General features: G+C 46.8%; 1 protein-coding gene across 2 annotated transcripts; it reads left to right on the forward strand.

Annotated features, from left to right (window-relative positions):
- The first annotated feature begins 3,490 nt into the window (after positions 1-3,490).
- Positions 3,491-12,773, forward strand: LOC125346721 (retinitis pigmentosa 9 protein-like). 2 transcript variants are annotated; one of them, XM_048339501.1, is made up of 6 exons: positions 3,491-3,737; positions 8,814-8,844; positions 9,610-9,739; positions 10,033-10,124; positions 11,407-11,468; positions 12,133-12,333. In XM_048339501.1, exons 1-6 carry the CDS (start codon positions 3,574-3,576, stop codon positions 12,194-12,196), a joined length of 543 nt encoding a protein of 180 aa, XP_048195458.1. In that variant the 5' UTR covers positions 3,491-3,573; the 3' UTR covers positions 12,197-12,333. The 2 variants fall into 2 exon arrangements, with proteins under 2 accessions (XP_048195458.1, XP_048195457.1); XM_048339500.1 differs by having other exon boundaries at positions 3,493-3,737; positions 12,183-12,773.
- Positions 12,774-18,044: the final 5,271 nt, after the last annotated feature.

Below are 18,044 nucleotides of genomic sequence, written 5' to 3' on the forward strand. Positions count from 1 at the left end.
CACCAGGAACCAGTCGAGTAGGTAATTGGGCCCCTGGTTTAGGATTGGCAGTTGAAATTTATTACAGTTGGAATAATAAAATCAAAAGGTTAAAATTGGAAGCATAAAAGTAAATCACAGGGCTGAGGATATGGCCTAGTGGCAAGAGTGCTCGCCTTGTATACATGAAGCCCTGGGTTCGATTTCCCAGCACCACATATACAGAAAATGACCAGAAGTGGCACTGTGGTTCAAGTGGCAGAGTGCTAGCCTTGAGCAAAAAAGAAGCCAGGGACAGTGCTCAGGCCCCGAGTCCAAGCTCCAGGACTGACAAAAGAAAAGTAAATCACAAGTTTTTCTCAACTCATTTTAGTAACCAATTGCCAAATAATACAGACACCAAAATCTAGCAAACATAGAACAAGAGAGAATTTAAAAAGACACACAAGAAAAGAACCCTAGGGCTGGGAATGTGCCTTAGCAGTAGAGTGCTTGCCTTGCATGCACAAAGCCCTGGGTTTGATTCCTCAGCACCACATATATAGAAAAAGCCAGAAGTGGCACTGTGGCTCAAGTGGCAGAGTGCTAGCCTTGAGCAAAAAGAAGCCAGGGACAGTGCTCAGGCCCTGAGTTCAAGCCCCGGGACTGGCCAAAAAATACAAAAACAAAATCCTAGACACCCACTAAGCTTACAACTATAAATGGAAAATTGCTGAGTAAAAAAATGTGAACAAATTGAACTTAGTAGTATAATCAGCATCACCAATACATGGACTAACCTGGATGACTTCAAACTAATGAAAGTTTGGGTATCAACTGTAAGAGCAGGTTAAAATGATAGTTACAAATATAGATCTAATTATTGGATTTCAGGGATAAAACCAGAAACTACAGGTAGCAGCTCACAGGAAATGTTCTTGTTCCCATTAGGATTTACTAGTGATTGGAGAATTCTCATGTGTTGTAAATTAACTTACAAACTAGAGAAGAAAGGCAAGAAAGACATCAGAGGAGTTCACAGTAACAATTTCAAGTGAAACCAAAAAAAATTAAAATACTCCATACTTCTTTCCTGTATGCTGAAGATCAAGGCCATATCAAAGTCTGCTTTTATTAATAGACAATCCAAGAAGCACCAAAAATTATCTTTTGTGACCAGGCATAGTAATAGCAGTCTGTAGTCTACTTGAGAGTGTGAAGAGTCACTTGAGCCCAGATGAATTGCTTAGCATTCATGAGTCACTGGGATCAGTACTCTCTCTCTCTCTCTCTCTCTCTCTCTCTCTCTCACGCACACACACAGGGAGCAAATAAGAATGTGAATCCATGTATTTACAACCATATGGTTTTCAACAAAGGCAGCAAGATCTACTTTGAATAAAGGAAGGTCTCTTCAATAAATGGTGCTGGGAAACTGGACAAAGGAACTGTGCTTTTAATGATAAGCCTAATGATACATATCACTCAACTGCCTAGGTCTCCTTATCTATTGTTAGGAATTTCTTTTGCTGTTTGAAGCTAGGCATAGACTGTGTGTGCTCATCCCTTCTAGTTCTTCAGCAGGCCAAGACTGCTAGGCTTGCAGACCTATGGCAGGCAAAGGCCTGCTAGAACTTCATTCAGAAGCCTCTTGGCCAGCATTCATTGAGGCTGGCTCACTACAGTGATAGATCACTGTAAATGAACCTAAGTCTAGGGAATTTATACCCTGAACTGTGCTCTGATTGGTCACCCTTATCTAATCAGAGAGGACCCACTAAGTCACTGCAGAAATGAGACTAGTTATCATCAATTAGGTCTGTCTCCCTCATTCCCACCCACTCCAAAGAAGATTAGGAAGAACTATGAGGAATGGAGACATTGTGAAGCATTCTAGCTAGGGGCAGGATTTTTGAAACAATGTTTGTAAACCCAATAGCCTCCTCTCTCAAAGCTTAGCATGCCTCTTTCCTAAGCAACACTAGGCCCATTTAGTGAGGGCAGTAAATAATCAATCTACACCCCCTTTACCTTGAGATGGCATTCCTCTGGGGCAATTATAACCATATAAGGCAACAAGATCCCCTTAAAGTGATCTTCAGGCCTGCCTGGGCAGCCGCAGGACCCCTTATCTACTCCTTGGGCAGCAGCCATAAATCCTATCGCCCCTGGTCCACAGGTCCACACCCAGGTCCCTGCCTCCAAGACCTCCTAGGTTATATTGAAGTGCCAGACACGTGAACCCCATTTTAGAATTAAACCCTGAGCCAATCAGATTTGTACCTGTGTCCTAATCTTGCTTGCACACCTGATTGTTGTAACCTTGTTCTTTGCCTTTATAAGCCCTGTGTAATCACAGCTCGGGGCTTCCTCCTAACCTCCGCTGTGTCGGTGGGTAGGACGAGGCCCGAGTTGGCAGCTTGTTAAAGCCTTGCCTTGCTTTTGCATTTCGGAGTGTCTGAATCTCCGTGGTCTTCTTGGGGGTGGTCTTGCGACTTGGCACAACAATATAGGTCACCCCAGACAATAGCCAGCACTTCTTATCACTTCTACCTTGTGAGAAGGGGTTTTACCGGGTCCCTTTGCTAGCAATAAACCTTTCCTTTGTCCTTTTGTACCTGGATGTCTGAGTGGTTTCTGAAATTCTAATATATCCTAACAATCTTGCATTTTCCCTAGTTTAGTCTCAGTTTGCCAAACCAGGATGCTTTCCACTATGAGATGTTCCCCCAGGGTTCCTGGGCCCTAATTAATCTATTTAACTAAATCTCTTCTTTCACTATCTGCTTTTTATGATTTTTAATATTTAAATGAGGTCCCCAGAGGAAGATGTAGGCTAGTAGTGGAGCCCTGGCCCAACATGTTGGGATCCCTGGTTCCATTCATAGCATCACAAAAAATAAAACAATTTTATAACTTAAAAGATTAAAATAAAATTTTATTTTTGCCAGTCCTGGGGCTTGAACTCTGGGACTGGGCCCTGTCCTTGGGCTCCTTTTTGCTCAAAGTTAGCACTCTAACATGTGAGCCACCGGTTTTCATCTCCGGTTTTCTGGTGGTTAATTGAAGATGAGTCTCACAGACTTTCCTGCCAGGGCTGGCTTCTAACTCCGATCCTCAGATCTTACGCAGCCTCTGAGTAGCTAGGATTATGGGCGTGAGCCACCAAAGCCAGAAATATAAAATCTTATTAAGGGATTAGCTTGCTGCTACCCAAACATAGTTAATATATCATGGTTTTAATCCTGGATGGAAGACTGGAAAACTGCAGGGTTTATTTGAAAAGACGCGGTCTCTCCTGGAGACTGAACATACCAACCAGGGCAGAGCTAGGCTGGGGTGGGCGTGGCTTGCGGACCTCGACGCTCCCGGAAGTTCTCTCAGGCTCCGCCCCCTATAGAAGGCCTAAGCGCGACCGGAGGGGCCACGGACAGAACCCTTGACGCTCCCGGAAGTCCTCTCCGGCCCCGCCCCTTCCCCGAAGCCGCCAGGGGGCGCCCGCGGGCCTGGCTGTGGGAAGTGGGGCTCGGATCTCCGACTCCGGGACCCGCGGCGGGAAGGCGGGGTTGCGGCCGAGGAAGTGCCTGGTGTCGTCCCGGAGCCCCACGGGCCGCGATGTCGTCCCGGCCGAGTCGCGACGACACGGGGCCGGAGATGCGGGCGGGGGGCGCGCGGCGGCCGCGGGAGCCGGCGGAACAGGAGCTGCTGCGGCGCCGGGAGCTGAAGCGGCGGCGCCGAGACGCGCAGCAACTGCAGCAGCTGCAGCATCTGGAGTCCTTGTGAGTCCGCGGGGCGCGGGCGGACAAGGGGAGGGATGGGGCTAGGGGAGGGAGGGGGCGGGGAGGGCGGGGCAGGAGAGGGAGGAGCAGGGGTGGGAGCTAGGGGACCGCAGGAGGGCTGGGGCGTAGTGAGGGTAGTGGAGGGAGTTGGGTTGGGGATAGGGGTGTAGTGGGGGTAGAGGAGGGAGTTGGGTTGGGCATAGGGGTGTACTGGGGGTAGAGGAGGGAGTTGGGTTGGGCATAGGGGTGGGGTGAGGGTAGAGGAGGGAGTTGGGTTGGGGATAGGGGTGTGCTGGGGGTAGTGGAGGGAGTTGGGTGGGAATTGGGTTGAGGATGGGGTGTGCTGGGGGTAGAGGAGGGAGCTGGGTTGGGGATTGGGTGTGCTTGGGGTAGAGGTGAGAGTGGGGTTGGGGATAGGGGAGTGGTGGGCATAGAGGAGGGAGTTGGCTTGGAGATAGAGGTGTTCTGGGGGTATAGGTGGGAATTGGGTTGGGGATAAGGGTGTGCTAGGGGTATAGGTGGGGAGTTGGGTGGGGGGTTAGGGGTGTGCTGGGGGTAGAGGTGGGAATTGCGAAAGGGGGGGGGGTCCTTGGTTGCCTGGGGTCCCAGAGGAGCCCAGGCCATTGGGCAGCCCCTGACAGTGGCAGGTGGCAGTCCGAGGTGGGGTGGTGGCACCTCAGGACAGGCAAAGGAAGGGTATGGAGACGTAGGGGAGTCCCCACACAGGGGACTTAGATTGAGAAGAGAAAAAGGAGCCAGGGCTGAGAGCTTTGGCTCCTGAGTGGTAACGTGGGTAGAGGAAAGGGAGAGAGAGACAAGGGGGAAAAGGGGCTGTGCTCCCCCTGGGAAGAAAGTTCCTTGGATCAGGTAATTGGCTCCCCTGACTCTTCTAGTAAAAAGGCATGTGAATGAGCTGGGAAGGTGGCTTAGCAGTAGAGTGCTTGCCTAGCATACATGAAGCCCTGGGTTCCTCATTTCCACATAAACAGAAAAAGCCTACTCAAGTGGTACAGTGCTAGCGTTGAGCAAAAGAAGTTCAGAGACAGTGCCCAGACCAGGCCTTGTAGTTACTGAGTAAAATATGTATGGAAGTCCCCAGTGGTAATCTGGGAAGACCTTTGATGTAAAATGGCTTTCTTCTTGGTTTTAGCCCACTCTTTAGCCTTACCAGCGTGTACTCCCCTCCAGCAATACAAGTATTCAAAGACCTTTTCATATCCTGGGCCTTGTCCTGTCTTTTGTATCTGCAAATGTAGGGGGCTTGGAGGTATGGCTCAGTGTTATGGTGCTAGCCTGGGAAGGTCGAGGTCCTGAGTTCACAAGCCTCAATACCTCCAAAACTGAACCCAACCCAGTATCTTGCAATGTCAGGTGCCAGGTGGTGGTTAATACTATCAGAGAACTTAATACTTGCAGTTATTCTAAAAACCAGAACTGGTTTTTGTTTTGATTGTAGAATTAATCAGCTCTTCATTCCAGTAGTGTCAGGACATTTATGTAAAGGCAGAACAAAACATTACCCAGGAATAAAAAGTGCATTTCCAAGTTACTTTCCATTAAGGGGAGCGGGGGGGGGGGGGGTCAGGGGCAGAACAATAGGAAAACAACTGATTAGAGAGCATCTGCTTTCAGGTTAAGGCGCAGGAAACCTCATTATTATCCCCATCAAAATTCATCTGTGGGGAATCTCCGATGTCGTTCTTCTCTCCTGGCTTCTTAGGTCAGGTGACAAGGTTGTTTGGGTTTGATGCTTTGGAACTTTACCATAGATCACTCCATCTCGATTTTCGACGGGGTTGGTTGGAGCCTAGCAGGAGCTTAACTCAGAACAATGGCCTGAACTGATTATGAACATGCTTATTTTGTAGCGTAGACAGCAGAGAGTTTTAAGCTACTTTTACTGTGAGAAAATTGGAGCTTCCACTTCCAAGCCCTGTCTTCCTGTAAACTAGTGAAACCTCCACGTCTGACTAATCCACAGGCCTTTACCAGCTTCACACAGTTAAGACTGGCTTGGCTGCTGACATGTCTCCTTTGGCTGGTTGAGGGCTTTGTGTGCCCTTAAATCAACTTCTAATTTTTCCATGGTAATAATGTTTTGGGTAGAGTAATATCCAGTATTACAGAAAAGCTTATTTCTCTTTCCTCCAAATGTAATTGAGTGAATATGAATTAATGAACAGGAATTTAAGAAACATACATTTAATAACTTCATATAACTGATAATCTAACCATTCTTTCTAGTGCCTGAACTCGGGGCCTGGGACACTCACTTGGCTTTCTTGTTCTTTGCTAACACTCTACTATTTGAGAGCCACACTTCCAGCTCAGCTTTTTGAAGGTTATTTTAGAGATGGTGTCTTACAGATGTTCCTACCTGGGTGGCTGGCTTTGAACTTTGATCCTTCAAATCTCAGCCTTTTGAGTAGCTTACAGCTGTGAGCCACTGGCACTCAGCTTAGATTCATTTAAGTCTTTCCATTGTGGGGCTTATAAGGAAATTAACCACTGTGTGGACATTATAGTTGAGTGTCCAATTAAATGTGTATGACATACTAAATACTCTCAGGCAATCCTGAGGAACCGTCAAGAAACATGTGTTTTGTACGTAGAAAAATGTTAGAATGCGGCGCGCAGCCTGCCTTTTTATGGTTGCAGTCCCAGCTCCTGAGTCTGGGCCATGACCCTGAAAAAAAAAAGTTAGAATGCAGTAATCTATAAGACAATAAGCATTGCTGTCCTATTCTTGTGAGGGGTCATCTAGAAATGGAGATTTCCTTTGTGGACACATAATGATTGTCCTTACAACAAGATAACTTTCACTGTCAAAGTAATCCTTTGACCTCCATGGTGTGCTAGGGCAGCATCCTTGCCTCTGGGAACCTCAGGACACAGCACACAAGGATTTGTCCACCTGTCTTTTTTTACCCAGTGGTCTGTGCCCAGTGTGGCTGTATCACTTCCCCCAGGTCTACTCACATGAGAGTGCTTGGGGAGGGGAAAGGAAGGTGGAGGATTTGACTCTCCTGGCTTCCTATATTTCTTCCACCTTACCGCAGTTCAAGTGGTTGGGGCAGTGGGGGCCCAGGTCCAGAGCATGGAGGGTGTTACACATTCTGTTGTCAGATGCTCTGGGTTCAGATGATTTCGAGATGCATCTTTCCTGTATTAGAGTGAGGGCTAAGCAAGAGGAGTGAGGACAACCTCAATGGTGATAATCTCAGAACGGCACTATACTAATCTCTGCTAAATCAGTTAATACTACCACATTGTGCAGGTTTGGGTCAGATGGCTTCCGGGATTTATTTTGCTTTCTAGTGTTGTTGTTGTCTAAGTTTCTTTCTAGTAAGGTGCTCAGTTTCTTCATTTGCTGAACTCACTTTTCCCTGCTGGTATTTTTTCCCCCACGGTTGGACTCCAGAAATTTGAGGGTCCTTTCCCTCCACAGCAGCTCTGTCAGTTCTTTCTTCAGCCAGCCTCTCCCATCTGCTCCGCAGTGTGCTCTTTACTTCCTGAGTAATGGTTTTTAGAAGAACACACACACACATTTTAATGGACTTCTGGCCTAGCTTTGAACCCCTGGCCTCAAGTGGGCTCTTGCCTCACTCTCCTGAGTATCAGACTGTTTGGCTCTGAGGAAAGAAACATCCGCTGCCTTCCTCTAAATGTGCATGCACAGTTGTAAGACATACTTTTAAGGCAGTGCTATTACTAATAATAGAAGAATTGAAAACATACAGTTCTTCACACCCCTTTCCACCAGCACAGAAACACTGACATGCTTTCCAGGAATTTGGAACTCGGCTCCTTTGGCCATATGTTGTTTGTACAACTCCTGTGGCAAAAATAACGTATTGTTGGATTAGTGGATATTTCCACAGTGTTCCCCTCCTCCAATGCCTCTGAGGCCCTGTGAGTAGCCCAGCATTGGTATTCCTGAGCTTTGTTGTTTCTTCTGATAAGAGAGCAATACAGAAATTTCGGATACAGAAATGCAGACCCTGAGTCACTCCTGCAGCATTTCGAGCCTCCCCACTTCTAACTTTCTGGAGTCCAGATACTGTGTCAGGGCCGCTGCAGCACTCCGATGACAGGTCAATTTCCAGAGGAGGCATTCCATGTCCTGCCTCCTTTCTGCACTTTTCCTGACCTGCAGCCATCCATGACTAACAGGCAACCTCCCACATTGCGTTTGGTTCACGTTTACATGTTGATGCTTTAAAAATGAGCCTGAGTGTCTGTCACGGATCTTCAACACTTGGTAACCATCAGCCTCTTCCAGCTGCTTCAGACGTGAGGACAGGCTCAAACCACCAGAGTCCCACAGTTCCCTATGGTTGAGGAAAAGGAGAGAAGGCCCCCCCCCATCCCTTTGTGTGATGAATCTGGCACCAGTCAGCATGACAGCAGTCAGGATGGAGCACCATGCAAGGGGGTTGTGAGGGGTGAGGAGCATGCTCCTGATTGCACAGCAGCTGGACAGAGTGGAGCATTCTGAGGGTGGGCTCACCCAGTCAGCTGCTCCTGCCCCGTGCTTCTCCAGCTGTGTAGGAGCATTGGGCACCACCCCAGGAGCCTGGACATTATTGAGTATGTGGATGGCATGCTTGCACATGGGCATCATGCTTGCACATGGATAAAGTCATGCTTTTCATGTGGACAGTGTGCTTCATGTAGATAACATTGGGCTTGTGTGTGGATGATGCTGTGCTTGCATGTGGACAGCAGGTTGCTTGTGTGTCAGTGACGTGGCATTGTTATGTAAACTTGCTTGCAGAGTAGTTCTGGAGCTAGGCTAGCCAGGAATTTGCAGACTTACACTCTCCCTATATTCACTTCCTTTTCCTTCTAGGAAACAGCATTCAGGGCAGTAAGTTATTATTTCACTTCTTCAGTATGTGGGATGCACCTAGTTATTCACTGAGATCCTGAAGGCAGAACCTGTTTTATTGCTGATGCAGACGTAATCTAACCTTAAGTTTTTGCTACAACTACCCCTTTTACTGTGACCTTCCAGCTAAGATGTGTTTCCATTAACATGGTTGAAGTTATACTTTTTTTATTTTTATCTTCTAGTTATGAGAAACCTCCTCCTGGGCTTATCAAGGTGAGTGTGGTGGTAGTTATTGGCTACTCCATCTGTAACTAGGTAGGAAAAATGGTTGCCCACTTTCAAACTGCCTTTCATGGAAACTTATGTCCTTTCCACAGATGGGAGGTCCTCCTGTGGGGCTATTCGATATGTGTGTCTCTGTGGAATTGAATCAGCCATGTTTGCCTGCCCCAAGGAAGCAGTGCAGGCACCCATGGGCTCCTCTGCCATGGCTCCCTCACTGGTGGCATCTTCGGGAGCTCTGTCATGGTCTTCATCCACCTCACACAGATTGGGGTGTACCCCACCCTTAGTATACCCCAGGCTGGGGTCTCAGTGTTCTCACTAGTGCCTCTGCAGGGGCCCCTAGCTCCCTATATGGCTGCTGCAGTAAGGGGATTCGGAGCACCACACAGAGAGCCCACAGAATGTCACAGGCAGTCTCTAGTCAGTTGTATGTAGCCTAGCCTGTGTCAGTTCTTATGCCCAGCTCCTCCCTGGCACCCATCTGGCACGGTGAAACCTTTGATGGAGTCTTACTCCTGTGAGAACACCATGCTCACAGGTCATCTTCCAGTAGCAGCTGCATTGATTTTCAGGTCCTTGTCCTCCATGAGCTCCAGTTTCTCCCTTCAGGGGTAACTGGTTCCTGGGGTGATCCAGGATGGCCTTGGGCCCCACTGTGAAGGCCAAGCCAGTGGTGGTGGGGTCCTGCACAGGAGGAGCGGAGGCCAGGGCTTTCCCATGTTGCTTACACATGCGTGCTTTTCCCTCTTGTAGGAAGACGAGACTAAGCCAGAAGACTGCATACCGGATGTCCCGGGCAACGAGCATGCCAGGGAGTTTCTGGCTCATGCGCCAACTAAAGGACTGTGGATGCCCCTGGGGAAAGAAGTCAAGGTTATGCAATGTGAGTGTCTCGAAGACAGAGTGACACACACTAAAGATAAATTCATTTCTGTAACAAGTCCACATCACATTGCTTCATAAACACTGGTAATAGAAAGTTCGCTCCTAAAGCTACAGCACTTAAGGCTGGATGGGGAGGCCACTGGCTAACCTGTTTTCTGGGATGTCACTTTCTTGTGTCACCCCCTATTGGCCTCTGCATTTAGAACTGCCTCATCTAGTCTGAGGAAGGAAAACTTCAGTGTGAGAAACTGCCTTGCCTTACAGAAATGTTTCCCTTTTTCTTTGTTTCAGGTTGGCGCTGCAAACGGTATGGTCACCGAACTGGTGACAAAGAATGTCCGTTCTTTATCAAAGGCAACCAAAAGCTAGAGCAGTTCAGAGTAGTAAGTAAACCTGAAGTGTTGATTACGTTGATCACAGATGGTGGGCAGCTGTGAGCCAGATTGTCATCAGGGAATGAGTGTTCACAGAAAGGCGTTCCCAGAAGTCTCTTGGCCAAAGCATGCCTTGATAACCACACCTGGGTGACATATTAACTTTCCCCTGCCACTCAAGCATAGAAGAATAAATTCAGGACTTTGTATATGCATGTCCATTAACTCTTTGATGAGAGTAAATCTTCATTTCAACTTTAATAGACTCATTTTGCGCAGTGATCATTCACTGTTCAATAACTGCTCTGTCAAGAAGAATGAACTCAGCCATCTAGCTTCTGAGAATTTACCACAAGGATTTAACAGGACACCCACATATACACCACTCTTATAGATATCATGTTAACAATTTATTTATTTATTTATTTTTTGCCAGCCCTGGGGCTTGGACTCAGGGCCTGAGCATTGTCCCTGGCTTCTTTTTGCTCAAGGCTAGTACTCTGCCACTTGAGCCACAGCACCACTTCTGGCCATTTTCTGTATATGGTGCTAGGGAATTGAACCCAGGGCTTCATGTATAGAAAGCAAGCACTCTTGCCACTAGGCCATACCTCATGTTAACAGTTTTATATGCTGATAGGTTTAGTGAAAACTAAAGGTCAACATAGTCAACATACCCACCTGATTATTGTAATATACAAATTATTTAGACATTAGGAATTGCTTTAGTAAATGTATAACCTGATGGGAAAATGTTTATAAAAACATAAGCATAAAACCAAGAGTTGGATATGTGTGTTTGAAGCCACTTTAATGATAGAAGAATGGCTTTGCCTGAGTGAAGAGGAAATAATCACAGTAGGGTCTTTATTACCCAGTGGTCCACATCATGTGGACACCTCCCCCAGCAAGCCTGTAGGAACCCCTGAGCACATGTGCTTACATGCTTCCTGTGATACATGACATGACATTTCTGTGTGCTTGAGATGGATCATTCCTACACAGCATTGCACAGCCCATTTGTTCCTTTGCATATTCTTTCTTGGTCATCAATCTACATAGGTCAAAAAATACTACCTCAGTCTTCTCAGCCTAAGTACTGTTTTATTGCACGATTATACCAATGTTCACTTATGTTGTTAGTTGCTGATGGAGAATGTTTCCTTATTTTCTCTGCTTTTCTATTCAGAAATTCTGTTAGTAGCTTTTTTAAAAGATGAGAACATGTGAAACATAAAGCTCTATCAACAAGTCTATGAAGCTTAACCCAACCTTCTTCTCTGATCCTCAGGCACATGAAGACCCCATGTATGACATCATTCGGGAGAATAAAAGGCACGAGAAAGATGTGAGGTGAGGTCATCTGACCATAAGAGCCTCCTACAGCCTTTGAGTTGGAAACCTCCATTCTAATAACAGTGCATGAAAGAAGGGCAGAGGCTACACCAAACCAAACTAGGGCAAGGGGGAAAGGGGAGGTGTAGGGAAGGTGGAGATGGTGGTGACACATGTGGATCTGCTTGTGTGCAGTCAAGTTTTGTGTGATTTAGTTTCTAACTCAGTGTTTTTGGGGATCTAAGCTTCTCATAAAATTTATTCTTTTTTTTTTTTTTGGCCAGTCCTGGGCCTTGGACTCAGGGCCTGAGCACTGTCCCTGGCTTCTTCCCGCTCAAGGCTAGCACTCTGCCACTTGAGCCACAGCGCCGCTTCTGGCCGTTTTCTGTATATGTGGTGCTGGGGAATCGAACCTAGGGCCTCGTGTATCCGAGGCAGGCACTCTTGCCACTAGGCTATATCCCCAGCCCTAAAATTTATTCTTAGACTTGATAGCCCATTTAGAGTACAGTTCTAGAGAAAAATAACCATGACATTGAGCAGTAGGTAAGCTCAGAAAGGATGTGTTGGCTCACTAGATCTGTCAGCTGGAAATGATGAGGACTGGAAGTGTGCAGAAATGGACAGTGGAGTGTAGGTGTCGTCATTCTTGCCTCTTCCTTTTTAAATCATCTGCATACAGAGAAGCACTGACAGTGACAGATCGCGTCCTCCGGCCTGTTCTGTGTTTAGGATACAGCAGTTAAAGCAGTTGCTGGAGGATTCTACCTCAGATGAGGATGGGAGCAGCTCCAGCTCCTCTGAGTGTAAAGAGAAACACAAGAAAAAGAAGAAGAAGGAAAAGCATAAGAAAAGGAAGAAAGAGAAGAAAAAGAAGAAAAAACGGAAGCACAAGTCTTCCAAGTCAAGTTCGAGTTCAGACTCGGAGTGACAGGTCCCTCTGTGGTCCACGCGGTCCTCTTACACCAAGCACTGGGAGAGCAGGGGGTGAAGGGACCAGAGTCACAGACCCAGAGGAGACACTGTCATCATGCTGTGGGTGCTCACCCCTTCCCGTGACCAGCTGACCCCCAGCAGGGTAAGTTGTCTTCCCAGGTGCTGCCTGGGCTGGGCCAGTTCCAGGCTGGAGAGTGTCTCAGTGTTCTCCCTGATGGTCCCTGGTGGTCCCTGCGGTCAGCGCCTGTGGAAGGCTGCAGGGTGTAGGACAAGGGAACAGCCCCAGCCTTGCCCACCGTCCTGGGGAACTCAGTGCCCACAGGCCTCAGGCTGGATCCTTCTGTTGTTGAGGGTAATAAAAGTTCATGGTTTATTTTTTAAAGTGTAGTCATGTACTCATGAACAGCATGGAACAACATGTGGAACAACTTTCAAAGTTTTAACTCTGGACTCTTCATTTCTACCCCAGTTACTTCCCAGAGGCTCCCATTCCTGCTTACATTTGTAGTGCACTTTCCAGTGTATCATGAACACATAGGGCTTTTTTGTGTGTGAAAGCTGTGAGTGTTGTTCTTTTTAAAATTTAACAATTCATAGATGTGATCATCTTTCCATGCATGTATACTTTTACCTGGTAACTGCTGGTTTGGGAAGAGGAGTTCCTTTAGCAACAGTGAAAAATCTGGTGCGACTACATTACATTTAACTTAATTGTCCATTACTTCCAAAGTCCCAAGATTTTCACAAGTATTGACCAGAAACAAGCATAAGAAAATAGGCCACATAGTAGACTGGATCAGCTATCCCATGCCCTTAACTTCCTGCCTCATTTTGCTGCCAGGCTCCGACCTCCTGAGACCTCTCACAGAGTGGTCCCCACAGCCACAGAGACGGTTATCACAATAAAAAATCTCTGTATGACCTGAGTGGTTACAACAGCCCAGGCCATGAGACACCACAGCTATAGGCAGCCCATAGCGTTGTAGGCCTTTGTCCTTCCACTCCAGCATCGGGCTCATGTGGATGGTCTTGAACTGTGGGCTCACAGGGTTAACCAGCCTAGTGGTACTTGAGGTCAATGGGTGGCACAGTATCTTGGGGCTGGTTCATGCAGTGATTCTGCCTGAAGCTGGGAACCATCTCAAAATGCCTGACAGCCAGTGAACATGAGGTATGAGGTCCCACTGGAGTCCCAGAAAGCCTTGTGGGTATGGACTACCCTTTCTAGGTAATTCCCTAATCCCTCTGGTTTGAGAACCTGAGCTTGCATCACCCTCTAGTGTTGAAAGAATGACAACACATGAAGCATACTCAATAGTAGAGGGTTTGGACAATATCCAGTCCTCAAATAGTGGAAGTGACTCAGATCACATAACTTGGGTAGAATTTCTGGAAAGAGATACACCAAGAATGCCAGATGAAGAAGAGTGGAATAAGTACCTAATTCTTCAATGTTCAGATGATGTAATACATCAACACACATCAAGTGCTTTCAAGAAACCATGACCTTAACAAAAAGTCAAAATAACAGGAATAAAGCCGGAAAACAACAAGACAGTAGTATGATGAATTAAAAGCAGCTGTTCTAAGGAAACACAGCTTCAAAAGAATTCAGAGAAATGATTCCGTACTCTTCAACAGAGCCTTAAAGAGAAAGGAACTCTTTCAGTCAGGGCTGGGAATGTAGCTATGTGGTAGAATGCTGCAGAAAATTATGCCAGTGGAAAACAAACGGTCTGGAAATAAACCCATGCATCTGCACCCAAGTGATTTTTGGCAGCTTGCTTAAAAAACACATTGGCCAAAGGACAATTTCAACAAAAGGTGCAGGAAAAATTGGGCTTATACATGTAGAAGAATGAAATTAGACTATGTCCACTAATAATAAATACCAACACAAAATGGTTAGACTCAAGTCTCTAAAGGCTTAAATTGTAAAACGTCAACACTTTTTATTAGGTTTTTGTTGGTATTAGTATAAAAGGGAGGTTCATTGTGACAATTCCATGTGTACATACAATGTACCACATCAACTTCATCAAATTCCCCCACCACTCTCCTTGGGTTCAATTCTTCAGCACCACATAAACATAAAAAACCAGAAGTGGTGCTGTGGCTCAAGTAGTAGAGTGCTAGCTGTGAGCAAAAAGAAGCCAGAGACAGCGCTCAGGCCCTGAGTTCAAGCCCCAGGTCTGGCAAGAAAAAAATAAATGTGTGTATTCTCCCTTCCTTCCTATTTTCCTCCCTCCCTTCCCCCCTTCCTTGCTGTCTTTCCCTGCTGAAGGAAAGAAAACGGAATGAACATGCAATAGTGCCTTATTCACAGCCAAGCATCCTATGCCTATGCTCTGGAAGCTGCAGATTGTCTCACAGGTGCCTATTTCAGTCAGATTTGTTACTTGTCTCACAGGTGCCTATTTCAGTCAGATTTGCTACAGAGATATGACACTAGGATTGACCTTCAATGAATGACTTACTACAGGCTACAGGGATATAGCTGATTCACAGCTACTCACCCTATCTGTTTCTTCCTCAAGCTTCCAGCTGAGAGTTTCTTCTCAGGACTGTTCCTGACAAATGTGAGAGCAAGGCAAGCTAGAGTTTGGAAACAATCTTTGCAGCTACAGGTAGCCAGATTGGAGCTCCAGGAAGTGAGATGGCTAGGGAAGTGCTTTTGCTGTCCAGAAACACACACACACACACACACTTTCCCAATCCCCTGACCTGAAGAAGGGCAGGAAGCCTAAAATTCCTACAGGCAGCTTGCAACCCTGAGGAAAATGTACAGAGAATCACTGAAATGATGGTCCTGTTGTTCCTTAGCTTTTGAGTCAACAAAGGTTTTGCCTACCAGTAGATGTTTCGTGATCACATATATTTTTACTGCATTGCAATGGAATCTTTCTAATTTTACTTGCATTCAAATGTATTCCTCACTGCACAGCAATTGAAAGGACTAAAAAGTCTGACCTTTCACCTTCACCTACCTGCAGGCTCAACTCTAGTAGTTCTAGGTCCAGCGTCTGGCCCCAAAGAAAGCAACTGGAGGAACATGGAGAGGTAGGAAAGGATCTTAACCATCACAGCTGTGTTGCATAGACAAATTTAAGTATTAATCTTTGGGGTAGAGAAGTAAACTTTAGGTTCAAACAAGAACTGGAATGGGGCAAGAGGTATGCATAGCCAGTTTCAGGCACTGTGGTCTGGTTGATCATTATTGCAGTTCTGATTCTGTGAGGATCCAAAAGGGTTTTCCTGTGGGTGATCTGTTTGTGAAACAAGTTCTGGAATCCAATGTAACTGCAGGTTTACAATAATGCTTGGGATTTCAGGCACCTTTTTTTGTGGGGGGGGGAAGGGCTCTGTGATAGGACATTATAAAAGCTGCCAGTGACACCAGTGGCCAATGGCTCATAGCTACTCTGGAAGCTGAGATCTGAGGATCATGGTTCAAAGCCAACCTGGGCAGGAAAGTCCATGAGACTCCTATCTCCAATCACTAAAAGGCTTGAAGATGGGCTGTGGTTCAAGTAGTAGAACACCAGCCTTGAGTAAAAAAGCTCAGGGACAGCACTTAAGCCCTGAGTTCAAGTCCTTCACCCCCAATATGATAGTATATGACAGAGATAGCCATTGTACCTATCTTTGTGCCTTCATCCTTGAAATGGGACCAAGTAGGTTAATTTTCACCAGTTTTGAAAAGCACATCTTGAGTAATTAACATTTCTACATGCAGAATTAAGCAGGTGTATGACTCAAAGTAAAGGATAAACCAAGTAAAGGCAGAGATGCCTGCCCAGCTTTTATCTTGGTTGTGGTTACTTTGCAGGCCCCCAAAGTAAGGAGTTGGTGCTTTTTAGGGAAAGTGGTTGGTTTGTCAGTATCTTTTTACTCACAATTCATTATTCCTCCTATAGCAGATATCACTGTCTTGACACCCTAAGTAAAAAACTTATTCTTGACTAACTTCCTTGACACTTGGTAACCAAGACCTGTTCATCATGGCTAGTTTTCAAAGCTGAAATAGGAATTTGTAGACACCCCAGAGCCAAATGCCAGGTCTGGCAGATTCCCTTTGTAACGCAAATAGACACATGGTGAAGGGCAGAGAAAGATTTATTATGTGGCAGCCATGGGAAGGCAGCACTTCAGGATGTCTTTAGACCTACAGACATTTGTCTTAGGATTTATAAGGGGCGGAGGGAGGTGGGCATAATTGTTGAACTGTCCTAGACGAGGTATATCTGGTTTATTGTTATTTCTGACTTATTTTGGGAAGGATTTACAAGTTGTCATTTCTGTCATCACTGGTCAGGCTGTTTTTGCCTGGAGTGTGGTCTGTCTTATGGAAGCTCTGAAGTTTCCATTCCTGTGAAGATGTTATGGATCAGTGATAAGTTCTATCCTTCCCAGAGTCCAGCGTGATAGCATACTGGCGGCAGGGAAAATGGCTATGGGAAGACAGATGGATACAGTGATGCCAAGCTTTTCTCTTCCTTGTAATTAATTCATAGGCTCAGCGAAAGCAGCTTTTGAGCACCATTGGTTTGGTCTCTCTCCAAGTCCTGTCCAGACTATTTGAGCAGCCCCCTCCCTACCTAGCAGCCACACTCCCAGCCCAGTATCACAGTGCTTTACAATCACAGGTGTTTCTTGTCCCTGCAGCCTTCTGGATGCGGTAGTACTCAGGTTCAGAATTTCCCCCAAGCTCTGGATATCAAACTCAGGCCTTGGGGCTGGGGATATGGCCTAGTGGCAAGAGTGCTTGCCTCGTATACATAAGGCCCTGGGTTCAATTCCCCAGCACCACATATGCAGAAAATTGCCTGAAGTGGCGCTGTGGCTCAAGTGGCAGAGTGCTAGCCTTGAGCAAGAAGAAGCCAGGGACAGTGCTCAGGCCCTGAGACCAAGCCCCAGGACTGCCAAAAAAACCAAAACAAACTCAGGCCTTCCAAGCACCATTCAGCCACACACCCCACTCCTTACCCCATCCATGATTAGCTTTTTTTGTCAGGCTCTTCATTGTTTAGCAAACTACTCAAAACATTCGGTCAGACTAAGCACTGTGATTGACTACTAGAACTCAAATAAGCCTTGCTGTTTGAGTCTAGTTTCTTGACTGTACCATTTATTATCAGTAGTCCGAGGTGAGGGCACACCGGTGCACGCAAAGTTAGCAGGTCCAGGCAGTCAGTATGTCCAGATGAGATGCACCGGTGCAGGTGCGGTCAGCAGGTCCAGGTTGAAGCACACCGGTGCAGAAGCAACCAAGTGTGCTCCACTGGTGGAGGTTCCTCGAGCCCGGACTGGAGCCGGGGCCGAGGACACAAAGGCCATTCCGCAACTGACCTCTTCGCGGGCCCAGCACTGCCTACTCAGACCCCGCTTGCTAGTACCGCTATTTCCTGGGGAAATGCAAAGAGGGAAACGGCCGCGCTCTGCACGCCGCTAGGAGTTTAGCCGCCTCAACTACTCAGAGCCCGCGTTGCGTCCCCGCGCCGTACATCGAGAGCGCGCCCTCCCGCTCATGCGCACACTGCTGCGGTGGCCCCTAACCACGTCCCGGGAAGACCCTGAACTCACGCCCGCCGCTCACTCCACGCCTCCCCCAGTCTGCTCTTTCCGTTTCCCCTTTTGCGCTTGCGCAGCTCCAATTGT

Source organism: Perognathus longimembris, chromosome 2 (assembly GCF_023159225.1).
Source record: "Perognathus longimembris pacificus isolate PPM17 chromosome 2, ASM2315922v1, whole genome shotgun sequence".
Classification (NCBI taxonomy): Eukaryota; Metazoa; Chordata; class Mammalia; order Rodentia; family Heteromyidae; genus Perognathus; species Perognathus longimembris.

Excerpts from the sequence above, each read along its gene's own strand:
- LOC125346721 (XM_048339500.1), top strand. The coding sequence starts at position 3,574 with ATGTCGTCCCGGCCGAGTCGCGACGACACGGGGCCGGAGATGCGGGCG. Across the intron at positions 9,740-10,032 it reads AGAAGTCAAGGTTATGCAAT|GTTGGCGCTGCAAACGGTAT; the intron begins GTGAGTGTCTCG and ends TCTTTGTTTCAG. Across the intron at positions 10,125-11,406 it reads AGCTAGAGCAGTTCAGAGTA|GCACATGAAGACCCCATGTA; the intron begins GTAAGTAAACCT and ends TCTGATCCTCAG.